This window comes from Castanea sativa, chromosome 2, assembly GCF_040712315.1.
Source record: "Castanea sativa cultivar Marrone di Chiusa Pesio chromosome 2, ASM4071231v1".
Lineage (NCBI taxonomy): Eukaryota > Viridiplantae > Streptophyta > Magnoliopsida > Fagales > Fagaceae > Castanea > Castanea sativa.
In genome coordinates this window covers 40,835,867-40,858,658 of record NC_134014.1, presented here as the reverse complement: position 1 = coordinate 40,858,658, position 22,792 = coordinate 40,835,867, and the positions used below count along the sequence as shown (strand labels likewise).

General features: G+C 38.3%; 1 protein-coding gene across 2 annotated transcripts; it reads left to right on the top strand.

The window, feature by feature from the left end:
- The first annotated feature begins 12,749 nt into the window (after positions 1-12,749).
- On the top strand, positions 12,750-14,681 carry LOC142626207 (cyclin-D1-1-like). 2 transcript variants are annotated; one of them, XM_075800001.1, is made up of 5 exons: positions 12,750-13,151; positions 13,230-13,316; positions 13,432-13,741; positions 13,825-13,940; positions 14,290-14,681. In XM_075800001.1, the coding sequence occupies exons 1-5, from the start codon at positions 12,750-12,752 to the stop codon at positions 14,452-14,454; spliced, it is 1,080 nt and encodes a 359-aa protein (XP_075656116.1). In that variant the 3' UTR covers positions 14,455-14,681. The 2 variants fall into 2 exon arrangements, with proteins under 2 accessions (XP_075656116.1, XP_075656117.1); XM_075800002.1 differs by having other exon boundaries at positions 12,806-13,151; positions 13,825-13,931.
- The last annotated feature ends 8,111 nt before the right edge of the window (positions 14,682-22,792 follow it).

The following is a 22,792-nucleotide window of genomic DNA, read 5'->3' as shown; positions in this document are numbered from 1 at the left end:
ATTACATGCAACAAGCATGGCAGCACAAAGAAATCACCAATTAACTAAATATGCAGCAAAAATTAAATGACACAGTGATTTGTTTATGTTGCCACGCTTGTTGCATGTAATTAAACCTAATTAATTTACTTGGCTAATTTATCATAAGGGGTCAATACATTCTTAGCCTATCAAGTGGTATCAGAGCAGACATACTCTAATTAGGGTTTAATCTTTGCTGTGAGATCCATTGACCCCTGTTTGTCATGGATAGAGGACAGTCACTTATTGTACCTCATTTGTTTGATGGAACTAACTATGTATACTGGAAAGTACACATGAGTGCTTTCTTGTATTCCTTAGATGAGAAAGTGTGGCAAGTTGTGAAGATAGGCTGGACCAAGTCGAAGAAAGTGCTAGCCGATTGAGATGATGCAAAGATCAAGGCAACTAACTTCAACAGCAGGGTATTGAATGCTTTATTCAGTACAGTCACAAATGAGGAGTTCAAGAAGATCTCCTCCACTGAAACTACAAAAGAGGCGTGGACTATTCTCCAGACAACCTATGAAGGAACCAAGGTTGTCAAGGATTCGAAACTTCAGAGGCTTACTACTAGCTTCGAAGAAATCAAGATGGAGGAGGATGAGTCATTTGATGAGTTCTATGCCAAGCTCAAGGACATAGTGAACCCAACATTTAATCTTAAGGAAACCATTCCCGAACCCAAGATTGTATGAAAAGTTCTTAGATCTCTGCCCGAGAGATGCCATGCTAAGATTACTATGATTGAGGAGTCAAAGGATATTTATAAAATTCCTTTGACAGAGCTTGTTGGAAATCTGCAGACCTATGAGTTGGGTTTGTCTAGGCTCGAAAAGTCAAGCAAAAGCAAGAGCATGGCACTGAAGGCCAAGAGCAATGACACTGATGGGTCTTTCGATGATGAAGATTCTAAAATAAAGTCCTACATCACCCAGCAGTTCAAGAAGGTCACGAAAAATGCCAATGCAAAGGGCTTCGACAAGGACCGTAGGCAATCAAGTTCTACATAGTATAAGAGCTAAGACAAAGGGAAGAAGGATGATAGGGATGGCAGTCAGTACGCTGTTCCTTCAGGGCCCAAGTGTTTCGAGTATCAAGGATTCGGTCATATGAAACAAGAGTGTCCCACTTATCTTAAGTCTCTTAGGAAAAGCAAGGCACTTGCTGCTACCTTGAGTGACACCGAACCTAGGGATGATTCTGAAAATGTGAATGACGAAATCCTGAATGCTTTCATCGCCACTGTCAATCCTACTGAAAGGATTGTAGAAGATATGGATGAAAAAAAAAACTTGGTGTAGTTAAAATTTAAGAAGATGAATGAGCAAGATGACATCCACACAGCCTATGCAAAGTTGTACATGGTCTCAGAGAAACATGAGAAGCTGTATAGGTTGGCCACCAAGAAGCTCAGTGATGTGGAGCTTGAACAAGAACAACTCTCCACAAAGTTTGATGAAGCAAATCACACTATTGGAGCACTGAGATTTGAGAAAAATTTCTTGGCTAAGAAGACCAAGAAGCTTGAAGCGGAACTGTTCCAAGTGAAAGCTTAGTTGGAGAGGACCTCAAGTGCAAAGCTTTGACAAGATGCTCAGCATGCAAAAATTTGCCTTCGATCGAACCGGTTTAGGGTATGGTTTTTCTTTTCCTAATATTGCTTTTTCTAGTACTACTGTTTTTGTTTTTCCTAGTAAAAATATTGAGAATAATGATGTTAAAACTGTGATAGCTAGTGAGAACATAGACAATGGTAAATCGATCTTATGAGCACCTCCTAAGCTTGCTAAGAAAGAAATCAAAAACCCTAGGGCTAAGAAGAGTAATGCTCAAAAGTCCAAAGAGAAGAAGTATCATCTCTATCATCACTGTGGCGCAGCTGGACATACTCGACCCAATTGCTATAAGTGGATAGCCATTCAACAGAGCAACAACATGATTTCGTCGGGAAGCCAGAATCAGCTTTTGTCCTCTCTTGCTCCTCTTAGAGATCTCCTCAAAGCCCTCATGTTCCTTTCAAACTTGAACGATTTCAATTCTTCCACCTCACCGCCGGTTCAAGGGTTTTCTCAAAGGAAAGGTTCTTCCAAGGTTTAGAAGGAAAAGGGCTCCAAGTGATTTAGTCACTTTTTCTCTCTCCCCCTCTTTTTGTTATGTTTGCATTACTTGTATGTTTTTTTTTTTAAACATTCTAATTTTTATGCATTGCTTTATTTGACATGTTTTTATTTGGTTGTTTTTTAGTTTTGTTTTTATTTTATTTTTTTCATTCATAAAAATAAAAAAATTAAAAAAAAAATTAAAAAATCAGAAAAATACAAAAACAGTGTGTTTGTGTACATTGGTACTTGTGTACCTTGAATGGCCAATGAAACAAAATTTTCTAAACTTTGTATCTTTTGTAGCTTAGATGAGCATGTCTATGCACAACTAAGCAAATGGGCTTTGTGGCTCGTGTTTGTGATGAGTAAAGTTAAGTGATCTCTTATACTTAACACTCTTATCATTCTTTTTTACGGGAATGACTAAAATTTTTTAAGAGAAAGGCATAAATAACTATCTCACCACTATTGCCTACCAATCATGAAATGCCATTGGTATACTTCGGCATAGCAAAAATGCAATGTCAAAAAACTTAACATAATTGGATATTTCTCTCTCTTATATACCCATGCATGATATGCTTAATAAAAGAAAAATATGCAATGAAAAATATAAACAAAAAGATCAAAATTCTTTAAAACATGATTGCAAGCGTGTATATTAGGAGATGTGGGAGTTATAGGATGTACCTCAAAGATAATAGTCCCCATCAAGCAGTAATGATCGTGTGTGAGTTAAATTGATTTACTCATATCTCAAATCATCATAACATGTAGACACTTATGCAATCTTGTGATGTTTCTCATACACAACATGCAATATCTTTTGCTACTTTTGATACATGTGCAGGTACAATGTGATTTGGTCATCACAAGGTTTACATGTGTTAGTGTATGCCCACGAAACTGCCTTGACATGTTTTTGAAATATAAAATTAGTTAAACTTGGATCTATGTGCTTAACATTTTTCTTGTTGAGAGATATTTTTGAGAGGTTAAAATGTTGTTTGGACCCTTAGTTGAGTTGCATGTTTGATTGCATTCATATCTGTGTTTTTCTCTTCTTTGAAAAAATGTTTTTAAGCAATCTCAACAGCTCCTCGACACTTGGCTTATCTATCAAACTCTTCAGCTTCTTTTTATCACAATCTCAACAGTTTCTTGATAGCTCCTCACTCAATCGAGAAAGTTTTTGTCTCCTTGATAGCTCCTCGATCCATCAAGCTTGTTTTTGCTGTGGACACCTCTGGACAGCTGTTTGATAGCTGTATTTCTTCATGCCTTTAAAGCTCGATACCTCTCGATCTGTTGAGAATTATGAGACTTCTATTTATACGCGCTTCGTGATTTCTGTCTCTTTTCTCTTTGATCTCTCTCAATAGAAAGACTTCTCTCACACTCCCAAACTCTTCTCACTCAACCTCTTCATCTTCCCTACTATTTCTTTGGTCTTTTCATTGCATATTTCACAGGTATGATCTCTTTTCTAGCCTTTAATCATACATTTCATGCATTATGACCTAGTTTTTGGGATTTGTTGAAAATTTTGGGGTTTTTCAGAATCAAAGAGGTTTTTGCAAAATTTTTGGGACAGGTTTTATATATTTGATCATAAAACATCATGCATTGTATCACATGTGCATTATAACACTGCTTTATGCATTTTAGATGTGTGTTTCTATTGTGGAACTGATTGTGTGCTGGTAAGTTTGGATTGGGCTGAGCCCATGATGTTTTTACTATTGCATTTCACATGCTCATGCATTATCATGCATATGTACCTTACATTATCTATATTCTTATATATTGATTGTATTTGGTGCTTTTCTGTGTGTTTCTCTTTCTTCCTCTCTCTCTTGTTTATGTTAGTTGCATCATGGCACCTAAACGTAAGTTTACTCTGTCCCGGAACCCTCTTCGTTCTAAGGCATCCACTTCTTCTGACTCCACTCCGTTTCACGTCCGATTCCATGATAAGAAGGCCAAATCAGACTTCTTTGAGAACTTTTCTAGACGAGGCATTCATTTGGAACACCAAGTCATTTTGTCGAACTTCTCCAACACTGACCTACCCACTGTCATTCACAGTAGGGGTTGGGAGTCACTGTGTGACGTCCCAGTCACTTGTCCATCCGTGCTTTTCTAGGAGTTCTACTCCAACATGCATGGATTTGATTATTTAGTACCTCAGATTTCCACTCGCGTTCGAGGTATGCGCATCGTGGTCATTCCAGATATCGTATCTGACATCCCTAGGGTAGCACATCCTGACTACCCTGGTTGTGAGCATCTTAAAATTGGGATTAAAGACGAGCTTATGTTAGCTTTTTGTGAGCGTCCTTCTGATTGGGGTGATCGTCAGTTCACTCCTTGTTCGGTCTTTGCTAAAGGTCCTCGTTTTCTTAATATGGTTATGACTTTTGTCTTGCATCCTCTTTCTCACTACAACTCTATTACCGAGCCATGTGCTTCTACTCCAACATGCATGGATTTGATTATTTAGTACCTCAGTTTTCCACTCGCGTTCGAGGTACGCGCATCGTGGTCACTCCAAATATCGTATCCGACGTCCCTAGGGTAGCACATCCTAACTACCCTGGTTGTGAGCGTCTTAAAATTGTGATTAAAGACGAGTTTATGTCAGCTTTTTGTGAGCATTCTTCTGATTGGGATGATCATCAGTTCACTCCTTGTTCGGTCTTTGCTAAAGGTCCTCGTTTTCTTAACATGGCTATGACTTTTGTTTTGCATCCTCTTTCTCACTACAACTCTATTACCGAGCCCTGTGCTTGATTTTTGCTTTCTCTTTTAGAGCATCTTACCATAGATTTTCCCTCTCATTTCATTCTTTCCTTCATAGATGTGTATCGAGATACGGCGACCAGTGATAAGCTTATCTTCCCTTCGGCTATCACAAGGATTTTACGCCATTATTCTGTTCCCATTCTTGTTTCCGATCACTTCCATGTCATGTGTGCTATAGACGCCGCTACCATTAAATGGAGCGAGGCGCAGCTATGTTTGAGGCGGTCCGGGTCAACAGCTCCTCCCACTACTTCAGCTCCATCCACCTCCGCTCCCTATTCTTCTAAGGGTGATGTGACTCTTGATGAGATCATGGCGCAGCTTCAGCGCATGGATGCTTACCTTTGACACTCTCAGTGATGAGTTGTGTCAAGTAAACACCCATGTCAGCAGGCTCGCCTTGGTGGCTTCGTAGAGTCTCCCTCTCCTCCTCCCGAGGCATCCGAGGACGATGATGACTCCGATGACAATGATAATGATGGGGATAGTGATGCTAGCTCTTCTAGTAATGACGAGATGTCTATTTGATACTCTTACCTTTTGTTACTCGTGACAAAAAGGGGGAGTAGTTTTGGGATGAGAGTAGTCATACTCATAGGGGAAGGGTTAGTATAAGAGATTTTTGTTAGGGGGAGTGTTCATGTTTTTGAGGGATGTAGTGAGGATTTTGATGTATCTTTTTCATTTCTTTCTATTTTAGATACATCCTTCTTGTACATGGGTCTTGTGACCATTTGACATACATTGAACTTATATTTGGTTTATATATATGTTGATGTATGTTATTTCACCTATCTCTCCGTGTGTTGTTTCTTTTCTATCTTTACACACATGTTTCTTATTATTTGTATGCAATCTTTTATTTCTGTTTTACATAAAGATGCCCTAATGAGTTTTGTTTAAGTGTTTCAGAAATACAAGTTGTCAAAGTCTTCCTTGCCATGAACTCTCTTCTTGCAAAGTTTTTCAAGAGTTTATGTTAGGATAGATTTTATTGTACTTAACAAGTGAGTATGAGTTAAGTGATTTATGACTCCTCTCATATGTTCATTTGTTTATTGCGGTTTTGTCACGGATTACTAAAGGGGGAGATTGTTAGGACATATGTGATTGGATGTTAGGAACATATGTCAACATTTTATGTATTGGCTAATCCTTTGACAAAACACACTTTAGTTGTAATTGGGTAAAGTGCTGTTAATTAAAGCTCGATAGCTAGCATCTATTGAGGTTTAAAAGAGCTGTTTATGCCCGAGACTTGACAGCTACTTGACAAATAAGGTATCTATCGAGGTTTATGAAAAACAGATTTTCAGTTCTGAATTTCATCCAATCCGTGAATATATGTTTGGGCTTTTTTTTCTCACAACCCTAAACATATATAATGATTATTTTAAGGGCCGTATCAAGTTGCACTGCTAAGAGCACAATTGCACAAGAGCATAATTTCTCAAGTGTGATAGGAAACCTAATTTGCCATAGTTCTTGAAGAAGTTGCTGTGTTTGTACACTATAGGGTTTTGTGACCAACCAACTTCGTGATCTTCATTAGTTGATGAACAGAAGAACTTTGCAGCCAACATTCTCCTCAAGTTGGTGATAAAGTCGCGTACTGGGATCCACGCATCTATTAGTTAGTCACGTACTGAGAGCAGTACAATACAAGGAGAGATTGTCACTACAGGAAAACAAGTCCAATTGGGTATTAGGGTAAGGGTTCAACTGTAGGTTGGTATAAGGTACTAGAATTCCTTTATTTGTAACCGCTTGTTTTAATAATAGTGGATTTTCGGGAATGGTGACCTTAAAATCACCCGGTGGGGTTTTTGCCGTGTAGATTTTCTCCATTCGTAAATAAATCACTGTGTCATTTAATTTCTGCTGCATATTTAGTTAATTGGTGATTTTTTTGTGCTGCCACACCTGTTGCATGTAATTGAACCTAATTAATTCACTTGGCTAATTAATTGATTAATTTATCACAAGGGGTCAATATATTTTTGGCCTATTAGGCGCTCCAAGCAAAGACATCCACGTTCTTTCGTAGGAAATCTAGCAGTTCCTCCTTCTCTTGAAAAGGCATCTGGACCCCAATTTGAAAAAACTTTTCTTCATCAGCATCTATTGTAACCTTTTCTAACCCCTCGCATTTCGCTTCTTCGTCCATGGCACCCAAGGATACTTCCACTTCCATTAGTTCCTATAAAGCCTTGTCCGAGGATATCAAGGATTAGTCTTCGGACTGGTGTCTGACAGCTGCAATCAAGCATTGTGTTACCATAGCTTGGCTTCCAACTAGTTCCTCAACACGGTCTCTAGAGGGACATTTCACCTTCAAGTGCAGAGTTGAAGATACAGCTTCCATAGCATGAAGCCACGGTCTCGTCAACATGGCAACATAAGGTGAATAAGCATCCACCATAATGAAATTGACCTCTACTAATCTAGAGCCCACCTGAACGAGTAGTTTAATCATACCCTTTGGGACAACTGTCCTCCCATCAAATCCCACTAGGGGGAATCATAAGTGACCAAATCTTTTGGCTTTAGATTAAGCCCTATATACAGATCAGGATACATGATCTCTGCACCACTGCCTTGATCTACCGGGACCCTTCTTACGTCATAACCTCCAATCTGAATCCACCAATGCATCATCATGTGGCTGATGGGTTCTGGCCTTATCCTCATCAGAAAAACTCAAAATTGGTCGGGCTTGCATTTTCACTTGCTTAACCATAGGGGTTGGATCTTTGGTATGTGAATTTGACACAGACATCACCTCGGATTGATACATACCTGCCTGACTTGGGGCTACCAGAATTACATTGATTGTTCCCAAGGATGGTTTTGAATAGTTCTCCAACTGAGAAGTTGGCCCGACCTGGCTTCCTTGTGCAGATGGTTGGAACAAAAATTGCTTCAATTTCCTAACCTTGACCAGCTACTCCAGATAGTCCCGCAAAGTTCTTCAATCTTTTGTAGTGTGCCCCTAGTCTTGATGATACTGGCAGTGCAAACTTTGATTGCGCTGGAAAGGATCCCCTCCCATTTTGTTTGGCCACTTAAAGTACGGTTTATTTTTTATCTTATCAAGGATTTGGTGCACAGGTTCCCTAAAAATTGTATTAACTACTTGTGCAGTGGACTGCCTTCTAGGCTTTGGAAAGTCCCTTCTGGCCCTATTGTTATTGTACCTATCTGACCTGAAATCTCTTCGATTAAGGGGGATCACTTTGGCCTTCCCCTTCCCTTACTATTGATCTTCCTCAGCCCGCTCGTACTCGTCAATATGATCCATCAGTTGATGCATGCTGCGCGCAGGTTTTCTAGTCAAGGATTTTCTCAACTCATTCTCAGTGGGGAGCCCAACGTTAAACGTCCTTATAGCCACATCTTCAAAATCTTCATCTATTTTATTAAACATCTTCCAATACCTATCTGAGTAAATCTTTAAAGTTTCCCTCTTCCTCATTGCCATTGATAACAAAGAATCCAAGGGACGAGGAACCCTGCTACATGAAACGAATCAAGCCTCAAAAGCCCTAGTAAGTTCTTGAAAGGAGCTAATAAAGCTCTCCTCTAGCCCATCAAACCATCTCATGGCCATAGGCCTCAGACTGGATGGAAATACTTTACACATCAGTGCTTCATTCCTCGAGTGAACTGCCATCCTCTGATTAAAATGGCTTACTTGCTCCACTAGGTCTGTCCTACCATTATACATGGTAAAAGTTGGCCGTGTGAACCAACGAGAAAGCTTTGCCCTCTCAATCTTCCGTGTAAATGGTGACTTTGAGATTTGGCGGAGAGCCTTGCTCATAGCATCATTTCCTAAGCCCCTATAGGTTGGGCTTCAACTCCTTCGCATATGATGGTGTTCTTCATTATAGAAAAAGACTCACTAGGAGGAGTCCTTGATCTAGGCCTGTAACTGTCATCATTATCAGATGGGGACCCTGAGCTCGGTGGAGATTCCTTTCTTTGCTTGCGACGTAATGTCCTCCGCAAATGATTTATCTCTAGTTGCAAGTTTCTAGTATCATCCCCATGTGAAACATGACTCCCAGTTCTAGATTGGCTTCTGCTGATGTGTGTTGTGTGCATATTCACTTCACGATCTTTCCTTCGTTCTAAGTTTAAGAAATGGTCATGACGTTGAGATCCTACTAATTCTTCTCGGTTTGGCTCTGAACCCACCATGATTACCAAGCTCAAGAATGTTCAAATTTCCCACAGACGGTGCTAATTGTAAGGACGAGAATCGGTTCAAGCCCCAATAGGTTTGGACAATGACGCAATAGGCCCACAACAATAAATTTGTTAAAGAATGGGTCTAATATTGAACGTTCAGTGAGTCTAGTAAAAATCATTACGGGTTAGTTTAATCTTGGAATGAACGAAAATAACAAGCTGAAAAGAAAAACACTCCTTGGTCAAGTCTGAGAATGGTATGTTCTTGTATATATTTCTTAGGCTTACATAAATATTCAAGTTCTTGGTTACAAAGAGGTTTTCTCTCTTCTTTTTATGATCCCCTTTCTGTAAGGGAATCTTTTCCCTTTTATACTCCTTCCCCCTCCCCACTCATCTTAGCCTTCCACATGTTGATCAAGTAACTAATTTCCTTGATATTTGTCCCATCAGAGCCTTCTTGAAGTTTTTGGTGGGTAGCTGTAAGGCTAGAAGTCACTCTTCAGGCATCACTTCCACATTAATGCGACCGGTGGATTAGGTGCAGAGCATTCAATGCAGTGGTAGCAGCTTTATTCTCAGATATTTCTCAATTCCCTATTGACTCTCTTCTCTCCAAAGTTTATCCTCCTTCCAAGCATGGTTGTCCTCTTCCCAATACTTGTTAGGTGATCGGACTTCAGGCTTCCACTCTGTTTCCTGAGGAGGTTTGTCTCCTCAGACAACATCACCTACTTGTCCTAACCAGCTCTTGTCCTCGGTTTGACGACCTACTTGCCTTTACTACTACTTGTTTGTCATCGAGCTCTTTGACGCCCTCAGGCGTGACCCACGGCCCAATACCCATATTTTATTTTGATAAATAAAGAATTGATACCTCAACAATTGTTAAAATATTGTGACAATTTATTGTATTAACATAACAACTCTTAAACCCAAATCCACATTTTAAAAAAAAAAAAGAAAAAAAAAAAGCTCAAACAAACTGGCATAGTTGGGATAAAAAGAAACAAATGTTAGCTCACCAAACCAAAGCCACTTTAGAAAGTAGCATAATTCCAAAACTTGAATAAACCAAAAATTACTATTCCTTAACCTATTGGCTCTTTTTATATAGTTAATAGAAATAGATTTTAGTTATATTTGAATCTTTATCAAGCCATGCATTGCACAGGAACAAAATTAGTATGTACAAATTTATTTATTAAATATTGGAAGGGGAAATTGCACAAGCTCAGGGCTTGCAATCCTCCGATTTGGCTAAGGGGGTTCGATTTGAGTAAACCTAGCTCTATCCAGCCTAACAGGTGAGGCCTAAACATGCAACAATTGGCCAACTGTAAACATTCTTCTAAGCTCAAGGGTCAAGGCTACAAGGCTGATCAAGACCCCAAACATAATTCCTCAGTCAAAGCAACCAAGTATAGCCGAACTACAGCATAAAATGATCAAGCCCTCAAGCTGAAGCGATCTATCTGGGACCAAAAAAGAGAAGCTCACACAAAGATCAACAATGGCTGACCACGTTTGCCTAAAGAGAAGTATCTACAAGGGGCCATCTCTATTCACATCTCGTATTAATTTAAGGCCAACCTATCCTTGTTTGCATTTAATGCAACACAATAGGACCTTTCCTTACAACCATGGTGAATGTGTCCTTAGGCAAAATCCCTTCAAAAATTATGGAGGGATGGTATATGGTGTTAGGTTCTTTTCATGATTGCATGGGGAAGATCCCGCTAGCCGCCACTGGAAGAACCTCATGATATAAAGTTATAAACCACTCTAAATTAGAGAGAAATTTATGCGTACTCTATTACCTCAACACTTTGCCAATGCCATTTTACTTTTGAGTGTTCCACTACTCTACTTTTGATAGTTAAAGCATTGTCGACTAACTTCCACGCAAAAAAACAAAAACAAAAGCATCCTAACATTGAAGATATTTATTTTTTTACATTCTAGGACTGTGATAACTTAGATTACAAATAATTTAGGTTAGAAGCAACCCTCCAAAATTGTTTACCTAACAAAGCTTTGTTCATATGTCCCATTGTCCTACAAGGCTACAACCCGGCTCCTCTTCTTTTTTTGAAAAGCAAATTATGTTCCAATCAGAAAATGGTTTTTCCTAACATCACCTTCATGACTCCCAACAAAGTTAGTTTCTACCAATTTCCTTGCAAATTCCTTCAAGAACTTTAAAGCATTAGAGATTTAGAGACCCAGCACATATCTAATCAAAGTCTATCTGCCTTGACAAATTTTGGGAAAAAAAAAATGGGTTGAGGCAGTACTAGTTGAGTTCGTTAAAGACCATAAAAGGCAGTTTTACTGTTTTACTCACTAAAATTTGGGAAAAATGATTTTGTTGGGCTTATTGCGGACGCTCTTATACTTGGGCAACATAAGTTCAAGGATGGTGAAGGAGTGGATGTGGCAATAATTTAATAACTACCAAAATGATGATGGTTAAATGTTAGTGATGTGACAAAATCTAATTTACTAATTTCAAAATAGATAAATATGATTTTAAAAACTCAAATGTGAAATTACGTAACCTAAGAATCTTAGAGGACCCTAATCCCTCCATCTCTTTTTCTCAAAGATGTTCCTTCAAAAATCTTTACTTAATTAATGCCAGAGGCAGAATGGAGAAGAGTGATTAATCAATTAAAACATTTTATTTTGTTTATTTTCTTTCTTAATTATGATTTATTCAATCAAGAATTAAGATAATCTACTTATTATAACTGCTACTTTAAGGGTGTGTTTGGTAGGAGGTGAAATAGGAGGGATGAAAAAAAGAAGAAGAAGAAGAAGAAGAAAGAAAATACGAGAAAAAATGGGGAAGGGTGTTGTTTGGTAAGGGGGGAGGGAGAGAAATTTTTCTGGAGGGGCTAGGCATTTTCCACTTAGGCCCACACAAAATTTGTATCTCCAAAATGGAGAGAAAACCGGGTGCGGAGAGTTTGATGGTAAAATGACAAAATTGCAATGCACATGGGCAAAGTCAGTTGGCTTTTTTCTTTTTGTTTAATTAGAAATGATATTTTTTATAATTGGCTATCATTTTTTAACAAATGTATATGAATAAATATATACGAACTCATTTTTTCCATCTTTCCAATTTTTCACTCCCAACCAAACAAAAAAGAAGAAAATTAAAATATTTTCTATCCTCCCACTTTTCTATTTTTCTACTATTTCCTATCCTCTCCAACCAAACACACCTTAAATTAGTCTTATGACTCAATTATCTCTCCACCGTCTTCTAATTGCGCCAGTCAAGTGATAGCAACAGCATATCATTTATGTCCCTGATAGCAACAGCATATCATTTATGTTCAAATGTACTGTTTAGGGTCATGCATGAAATCGAATATTCTCGCTACCCACCAACATTTTTGCTGCCCCATCATGTAGCTTAGTCAATTTTCGCTGTGGCCTTTGGAAGTAAAATCATGGAGAGAACCAACTTCTGGAATTGTAAATGGGCATTGCAGAAAAGGATGTAGTGATACAAAATAAACCTTGAAAAGCCTGAAACTGGCCCTACTTAACTTTGGCTGCTCCTCTACGAAGCTTCATTTTGTAGGGGCCAATTTTATTCTGCCATGTCATATGGCTTTCCCATATGCAAATCCACGAAAAAGACTTGGTTCAGCCTCCCTAATAGGACTAGCATATATTTCTGAACCGTTCTTTCGAAGAGAGAACCAAAATGGTGATGCTGAGTCTCTACTAATTCACTACCAGCTGCCTACAATGCCAATGTCATCAGACTACTCTACTCCTAATCTATATTGCAATGAAGTATCTGATGATGTGGTTTCCTCAAATGCTGAAACATGTGACCAAGATTTTCATGCAACTCTGGATTTCCTGTCGGACGAGGAGAGCTCTATTATTAGTGTTTTCGATTCTGAGATGGATCAAATGCTTGAACTTGAATTACTACATCGGTTACGTGGAAATCCTAGTATTATCAGTGCTAGAAAAGACGCGGTCAATTGGATGTTGAAGGTACTTATACTGCATCACATATATATTTGGTATTTGGTTCTTGTATCATTTTCTTCAACAATGATTTGTATTCTACAGGTGCATGCTTACTACCAGTTTAGGCCTGAAACGGCATATCTTTCTGTAAACTATCTGGATTGTTTTCTCTCCTCTCATACATTGCCGGTAATTCTTATCATTAGGCTCAGTCATGTTAGACAAACATTCAAACAGAAACAAAGTATACAAATACATTGCAGGATTGTTTTGGTTTTGTGTTAACTTGTATGCTTTTCTGCAGAAAGGTAAAGGGTGGCCCCTGCAGCTATTATCGGTTGCTTGCCTGGCCCTGGCAGCAAAAATGGAAGAAACAAGCGTGCCACTTCTATTAGACCTGCAGGTGAAGGAACCGAGATTCCTGTTCAAGCCCAAAACAGTTCAACGAATGGAGCTCTTTGTCATGTCCAATCTTAAGTGGAGATTGCGCAGGACTACACCATTCGACTTTGTCCATTATTTCATTGCTAAGCTCTCATGTCTTGGTTCTCCACTAAAAGATTGCAGTCAAGTTTTCTCGCGTGCCTCGGATCTAATTATCAGCACGTGTCAAGGTAATTCCTGAATTGAAACTCTCTCTCTTTCAACCACACACACACATAAATATTATAGCTAATTAATATGATTTTTTTAACAGTGATCGATTTCTTGGACTATCCACCATCTTCAATAGCAGCAGCTGCCGTCCTATGTGCAACAGATCAATATGTGGATGACCAAGAGTTGGGCTACTTTCACAAAAGAGTAAGAAAAGTATGCCTCACTTTGCAAATTCAAACTATCAATATGATGCCGCCTATATGACTAAGCATAGGCTTATTGGTAAACCACTTTTAGAAGCTAGTTAGTCCTTGCCAAATAAATTTCTTGTGTGGCTTGCAAGACTCATCACTTTGAATGAAGTGACAAACGAATAAATGAAAATAGGCTTTTCTTGGTGGTAGAATCCACAAACAATGCCATATGCTACATGAGAAGCAGCATTGTCAATGATGTCCTGTTTCTCTTTTTGGCAAGACCAGACACAGTGAACTTTTTAAGTCCTAATGTTTGAAGTAATATAAGCATACAAATTGTTAGAATAATTGTAATTCTGGCACAGGAATTCGTGAAAAAATGTTACAACCTTATGAAGCAGACAAAGTGCATACTGGCACACGTTAAACAAAAAAAGTTGCAGCCAATGCCACCAAGTACTGTAGGAGTGACTGATGCAGCTATTGGCATAAGCTTCAATGTTCACAAAACTGGGGTAACAAGGACATGAAGTAAAGCCAAGACTCACAACTGAATTAGTGCTGGAAACAGATGTTTAATCTTACCTTCTACTTCGTCTATTGTTTGAAATTTCTTCGTATGTGTGTGTAACTACTGCAAAATGATTGAGGGAAGTTTTTTGGCTTTTTCAAACTTTATGATGTTTGACATTATTCATTGTCCAATTTCGTATGAAAGTATGTAAAATAAAAGGCTGAGGTTTGTCAGTTGTCACAACCAACAAATTTTGTACAAGTCATTTTTCTTATTATTGACAAATTCCGTGAAAATCGATTCAATAAGGTGACATGAAAGCAAGTTTTTCATAGCTCCTGTCAGAATCTGGTTGAAAATATTGACAACAGACAAGCAAACCTCAAGGTGAATTTCATTTCTAGCATGACCACCTGTGTGTTTGAATAACATGCCCGTGATGACTTGAAGGACTCATTCAACCGTTGCACATACCCATGATGACTAGGAATCCAACCTTTTCCATTGTCATTAAGGCTGTTTTTTGTAAAAGGATTAGTGATTTTATGACTCAATTGGCCAACTAAGCCATGCACTTGGTATCAATGAAGCAACAATTGCTGTCCACCACAAGAGGAAAAATGACATTTAGGTGCCATAGAAAATTATCTGGCAAGTGACATGCAATATGATAGCTATTTCTATCTATGCTGTTTTTTCTTTGCTCTAGTATTTTACTAATTACTAGTACAAAATTTCGATCCATATGTCACTGCAAGAAATATGTAATTTATTATGATTAGAAAAGGGGTTTCAATTGGGATTTCCACACCAGTGTAAATAGCACTACGAAAATGGGTCTCATTTGCACATCCCAACAAAAGGGCGCGCACACGCAAAAACAAAAAACAGTTCAGTTTGACGAGTATGTCACTGTTCTCCCCAAAAAAAGTTGAATATACATTGCAGATTTGCACTTATGTAATTATCCTACTGTCCAGCACAGTGTTACCCAGAAGTGTTTACAGAAGCATCGAATATATTCGAGATAAAAGACAGAAACAAGGAAGGATCCTAGGAGCTTGCTGGAGACAGACAAACTTTCCCATAAATCTAAAAAAAGGTGATAACAAAGTCCATTCTGATACTAGGACTTTCCCTGGCATTAATTCACGAGTTCAGGGGTGCATGAGTGCAAGAAATCAATGATGTTGAAAAAGGAAGTTTCTCTTCGCGAAATTAAATTAAAGTCGAAAATATCATTTTTGTTCCTATATTTTAGGGTCATTTTTTTTTTTTGAAAAAATGTCATTATTAATTTGGATCTTTTATTTTGGTAGCAATTAATTTGGTACTTATTATTTTCAATTTGTAGTCAATTTGGTCTATATTGTCTAAGTTAAGTTAATTTAGTGTCTATTGTCAATTTAGTCTATGTTATTTTCAATTTGTCGTCACAAATGAAAAATGATATGTCCACAACATTTTTACAACATTTTTACAACAAATCCTAAATGGCAGGATGTTATTGGTTGTTATTGTTGGGGTAAAAAAGTAATCTTAGTGTTAGGTTCAAATTTGAACCAATAACAACTAACCACCTATGATTTGTTGTAAAAATGTTGTAGACGTAGCACCTCTCGTCACAAATAGCATTTTTTGTTGGTAAGTTGACAGTAAAGACCAAATTAGTTACAAGTTGAAAATAACATTGACCAATTTGAATGTTACCAAAATGTATGAACTAAATTGATAGTAACTCTAAAATGTACCAAAATAGTATTTCCACCTAAATTAAATAGGATAAAATACAAAAACCATCTCTAAGGTTTGGCCTAATTATAGGTATTATCTAATTTGATCTTTTAAGCACCAACAATACTTAATACCGTTTGAAAGTTCTGCTTCCTTCCAATAGCTTGTCTTGTTTGCGTGTTTCACAATGATAGCATTACGACAAATATAAATACAATGGAGTGTTTGGGTAATCAATTATAAATAAATAACAGCCATAGATGAAAAAGTAGGAGGAGCTGGGCAATTTTCAAACGGTGTTAAGTTAGGTTTGTGTTTAGGGAGCAAACTAGATAATTTGAAAAACATTCGTAGTTCCTAGCATCAACCCAAACTTAGGACTGTAAATGAACTAAATTGTTTATAAACAGTTTGTGCTTGACTAAATAAAAAACTCATTTATGTTTGTTTGTTTTAAAAAAAATAAATTTTGAGGCTTAGTTTTAGGCTTAGTTCGAGTTCGAACATTAAAGCTCCACTTGTATACCACTAAACCTAATTAGTTTTTGTATTTTAGAAGTCAAAATTACCTAGATTTGGTTGCCGGTACATGTTATTCTTGATACATTCGCTTGTCTTGGCAGGCTTCTTTTTCAAAGAAAAGGGCCATTGGGACAGGTAAAACAAATTTTTTGATTTAGATAAAATAGAAGACCCCAAAATGATAAGAAGAAGCTCATTAAAAAAGATTAAAAAGGAGGAGGTGGAGGAGGAGGAAATTGTCAATCTTTATTGCAAAGAACCTCACTAGTCACTAGTCCTTTGTGGTATTTTGTGATAATAAATCTCCGTTTAGTAAAGATTATTTTTGCTAATTTATTTTATTATTTAGCTTATTTTTGTTATTATTAATGAGTCTTACTGTACTTTTCGATATTATTTATGGGTTTCACTGTACTATTTTAACTAATTTTTATTTTTATTTTTATTTACAATATTTTCAACAAAAAATTTTTAATTTAAAAAAAATAAGCGGATCTCAAATAAATTTTAAGTTAATAATAATCCGCGTGATTTTACTTGTGCTGCACTATTTGCAATCTAAAAGTTGCAAAATAATGTTGGGTCAGAGACTGTACGCCAAATGGTGTCTCGGATTCAGGCTATCTCATGGTCATCTGTAGAGTGTTTGTTAAGTTTTAGTAATTAAGAATCCTCTCTTTTCAGAAAAACAAGTTGCAAAATAATGATATTAAAGTTAGTTCTATAGTTAGCATCTGATTCGGCAACAAAAATTTATGTCCGTCTTCTTGGAATTTGTAGGTTTAAATCACACCTAGGGAAAAAGAAGAAGAAGCTAAAAAGCCTAAAATGACTTTTGATTTTGAAATGGTAAAAGATTTGATATAATATCCATGTAGGCCCATCTTTTTGGCCGGAAGCTTCATTACGTGCTAATTAGTAATTACCAAATCTTTAGGAACTTTTTTAATTCATCTTGGTTTTTCTCTACGAAAGTTTTGTTAAAATTATAAATTCTTTACATAAGAAAAATCCTATAAAATACTTAGCAATAAGTTTCATTAGCAGAATTAGTTCTCAATGAAAGAGAAGTTTTATTGATACTTAAACCATTACAATACAATTTGCTACCCGCCACTAGGAGTGTGTATGGATTGGGTTGGGTCAGGTTAAGAGAGTTCTTTGACCTAACCTACCATGGTAGGTTAAAAAAATCCAACCCAATCCAACCCATTACAGGAGTTCAACCCATGAGTCTGGTTGAACCCATGAGTTGGACAATTTTTTTATTATTATTATTATTATTAAATTGAGTAGAAAAAAAAATCACTTATCACTTGAGTTGATGAATAAAATATACATAAACTAGTGTACGGGCACGTTTTGCTTGGTAAGCCCAAAGGTGAAAAGGACTAAGGCCCAAAGAGCCCAAAACAATGAATTTATAGAGAGTGGGCTAGAAACTAAACTCCAAGGTGTTGGACAGTAATCACAGTAGGCTAAATGGTACTTGAAAGTAAGAATAAGCAGTTCAATGCAAAGAAAATCCTCCTCAGCAAAGTCCGAGGATGATAGTTCTTATATATTTCTCTCAAATTTAAGCACAATTACAGTTCTTGAGTATATAGTGATTTTCTCCCTCTATGATTATCTAATGATCCATTTGTAATGGAGATTTCCTTCTTTATATTCACCTTTATCATTTCATCTCAACCATTCACGTGTAGACTAGATTGTTGGCTCTAATACTTGTCTCACTATCACCTTCCTAAAATCTTCGTGGGTAGCTGTTAGGCTGGAGGTTATTGTTCAGGTATCACCTCCACACTAATGTGGCTAGAGAGTTAGCTACAGAGCATTAAATATGGTGGTAGCAGCTTTCCTCTCAGATATTTCTCATCTTTCCTTTGTCTTATCCCCATCTGATGCTTATCCTTACCAACATGATCGTTTGGTACCTCGTCCTTGATGAAAGGTCGGATCGTTGACCCTTACTCTGCTCAACCGAGGAGGTATTTCTCCTTGGACTTCATTCTTGCTCCTTTACGACCAGACTTCTTCAATAACTTACTAATTTGTACGTCCTGGTTAATGTCCACCTGTCCTCGGACGACTTAATGTCCTCGGACACAGCTCACGGCCCAATATCATTTTCTAGGCCATTTACCTCTACAACAGCCCCTCGAAATTTCACTCTTTTGCTCATCGGGAAAAAAAGGGATTTCGTTATTCCAGTAATTATTCTGCCCTGTTCTTACATCATCTTGTCCTGTGTAGGAGTCTTTTCAACTACCCTAAAGCACGCTCCTAACGCTTAGGCATCCCGGACACATTTGCATTTATTTCTTACGGCGCCATGTTCCCCACGTTCTACGGTGTGATAGAATTCCCACGGTGGGAAATTTTTATGGGGATATGGGCGAAAACTATCCCACTTACCTTTCCCATTCATATAAATTGCTTGAAAATTTTGATTGCTCCACTTTTTGCATCTCCAACTCTCAAGAACCAGTCCAAGGAGCTTTTCTTCTTCTCCATAAGTTACCCTTAGCCTCTCTTTCTTTAAATTTAGAACCTTTTTCTCCTCGGCCTTTCTAACTTTACCTCGTCTTCCTAATACCTTCAACTATTTTTTAAATTGGTAGATTTTCTCATCTAGTTGACAACCCTGAGGATATAGAGAGCTTCAAAGCTCGCTACCGTATTCCTCCCGAGGTTTCCCTTAGGTACTACCGCCAAGGGGATTGGCACACATTGAGGCAAGAGGGAGAAATGGTAATCCCTATGATTGCCTTCATAGAGGGAGGGATGGGAATCCCCATAGGTAATATGACTAGGGACTACCTCATAGTCCATAAACTTTCCCCCACCTAGTGCGCCCTTAACATGTTTAGGATTCTAGGTAGTTTAGATGCCCTCAATGAAAGGATGAATGTGAACCTTACCCACCACGATGTTAACTAGGTTTACAATCTCCCCAAACTAACAGGTCAAGGGTACTACCTAAAAACTAGAGTCCACGCGGTCAAACTTATATCGTCTCTTCCTGAGTCCAATAAAGGTATGCACAAAGATTTCTTAATCATTTCAGGAGAGTGGCATGATGGACTTTATTGCCCAACATGAGAAGGGACACCAGGTGGGGTGCTTAGATCTAGGGTTAGTAACTTAATAATACCTCCTCTCTTACTGACATTTTTTGTGCCTACTTCTTCTATTTTTGCTTGTAAATTTGTTCTTGTTTTACTGGTATTGTTTTCTAATTGTGTTTTTATTTTTGGCCAACTTGCAGATAAGTACTCTGCCATTCCGAACCTCAACCTTGTCAACGAGCCTGATTTGACAAAAATACTCCAGTCAAAGATCTTTGTCCACACTAACGGATAGCTAGGGGTGGCCCACCTCATCCTCAGCTACGATCCCATCTTATCTAGTTTCCAGGCGTCCAAGTATGTGATAAAGGCGAAAAATCCCCGTTTACACCAAATTAACATTGCAGTACCGGGCTTCCTTATTGGCCTTGCCCTAGAAGGTGCACTTCAAGTGGAGTTGGCCCTCCCAACGTACTACCAAGGAAGAAGCTACCCCTTCCCAACTAGATCTCAAGGAAGCGATAAAAATAGTTGAAGTCTCAGACTCCAAGGACGACTTTGAGGTCTTTAACCAGCCTCAGTCTCTAAAAACTCCAATTGGTGACTTTAGCCACCTCCCTCTAGCCCAAGTAACCTGCATCCAAGAAGCCCCAAGTGTACCTGACGCAATGGTACTTCAATGCAAAACTAAGACGAGCCTCTTCTAACTCTTAGAGTCCAACATATGGGGCACTGTGCTTAAGGTGGCTGCCCAGACTAAACCTCTTGCCCTTCCTTCTACCTACACCTCCCAACCTGATCCTGAAGACAAAAAGAGAAAACGGGATCCAAAGGGCAATGATGTAGTGAAGGAAGGAAGGGTCATTCCTTTCAAAGAAACAGAGCCCCAGAAAGGGGCCAAACTGGCCAGGACTATTCAGACAAGGTCCTCAAGCGAAGGATCTATCACGGAGATGGGGCATGATCGTCGCACTAGGATTCTAGCTTGGAATCCACCTCTAGTGCTGAATGGATCTCCTCTTCCCTCAGATTCTTCTATCAGGGACTTTCAACAAGGAAAAGCCAGGTACATAGCAGATGCCGAGGAGCAGCCCCAGCTATTGCCCAACAACATGGCCGACCTAAGGTCCATGAAGACACACAAGGTGTTTCTTACCTTGAAGAGGGACCTTGCAATGGTAAGTATTTTCCTCCCCCTCCTTTCATTTTTTTGTTTTGTTTTGTTTTAGTATTCCTATTACTTTCTCTCATCATCTCATTGTTGTTGTTATTTTTTATTTTAAAGGCTGTTCAAGCTGTGCACATGGCCGAGGAATTGATTACCAATTCTCACAGGCAAATGAAGGATGAAGAGGCAAGGTGCATAGTAGCTGTGGATGCCTTCACCCTAGCTGAGAAGAGGATCCAGGACTTGAATACAAAATTGACCGAGGCTAATAGGGAGAAGAAGAGCGTTGAAACTACCCTACAAAGGGCCGAGAGGTAGGCGAAAGTCAGTGCAAACAACTCCGTCAAACTGAGGACCAGTTAACTGCAACAAAAGAGCAAATGAGGGTCTTAAAGAAGAAGCTAGAGGAGGCAGAGAAAGCTGCAAAAAAGGCTGAGTAGGAAGGGTATGACATTGGGGTGGTGGAGATTGAGGAGGCCCTTAGGGCTAAGGTTTCTGGGGTTTGTAGGACTTACTACCTTCAAGTGCGCCCTTAACCAAACTGGAGTGGAGGCCTTATCTGTCCTAAGGAGAGCAGAGAATGTCTACTACCCTCTAGCCATCCGAGCATCAGGCCCCTCAAGCTCCAAAGTTGACATTGCTCCCAAAGATCCAAACCTCAGCCTAAAGATAGCTGCCAAGGACCTTCCCTCTCCCAACAGTCCTCCAAAGCGGGTAGAGCAAGCTGGTGCAGTTGAGAAAGAGAAAGAAATAGCCAAACAAGTACCCCTGAAACCACAAAGCCTCTAACTGCAATTAAGGATTCCTCCAAGGAGAAAGTAGTCCCCCAAAGCCGAGAAATTGTTCTGGCAACTCTCCCCATTCCTGCTAAGGAGGATTCTAAGGGTAAAGGTCCAACGTCTTCAACAGTAGCACTTGCCAAATCTACTAAGGCCACAGCGAAAGACAACCTCCCTATCAAGATTAAGTAGCTCTTAAACTGGATTTGATAGGATTTTTTTTAAAGTGTATTTTTCATTCTATTTAGTTTGTTGTTTATCTTCCTGAAAATGTACTTGCCTTACCTTTTTCAAGGCTTAACTTTAATGGAAAATATTAAATTCTTTTATATTTCACTGTGTTAGTGCAAAGTTAACTATAATGTCTCTTCCATTCAATACTTAACTAACATAAGCATAATCTAATTCAAAATATATTTACATTCTTAAATTTAACAATTACTTATGCAAGTGGTAGTCTGGCTATTACATTTCATGCAAATGGCAATACATTGGGCTAACCTTTCTCAACCCATAATGTCCAACAAAGTGTAATTTAACTTCAAGACATACCTTAAGTATCTGAAATAAGTAACTCAAAGGACCATGTATACTGCTAGATTCTCTTTTTAACTTCAAATAATGGTGGAGCATCTATCTATTCAAGGTTCCACATAACCTTCCACTTAATAATAGATCTAAGTAGTTGTAGGTATCAATCTACTCACGAACATATCATGGATATACTTGCAAATGCTTTAAGTGATGCTCAGGGGCGTCCTTTCAATTAAGTTATTATAATGAGAGTCTTGGTTATCCACCATAGCTAGGTTGGCTACTAATTTACCCAAGGCATGTGATTCGAGGAACCAAATATGACCGAGGTTCTGTTTAGTATTCAGATAACCAAAGAAATGTTAATTTACCCAAGGCATGTGGTCCGAGGAGCCAACCATAACCTGCTAATTTACCCAAGACATGTGGTTTGAGGAACCAGGCATAACCAAAATTCTGTTTAACACTTACACAAATAATGAAGAGTATTGATTTACCCAAGATATGTGGTCCTACGAGCCAGGCATGACCAATATTCTGTTTAAT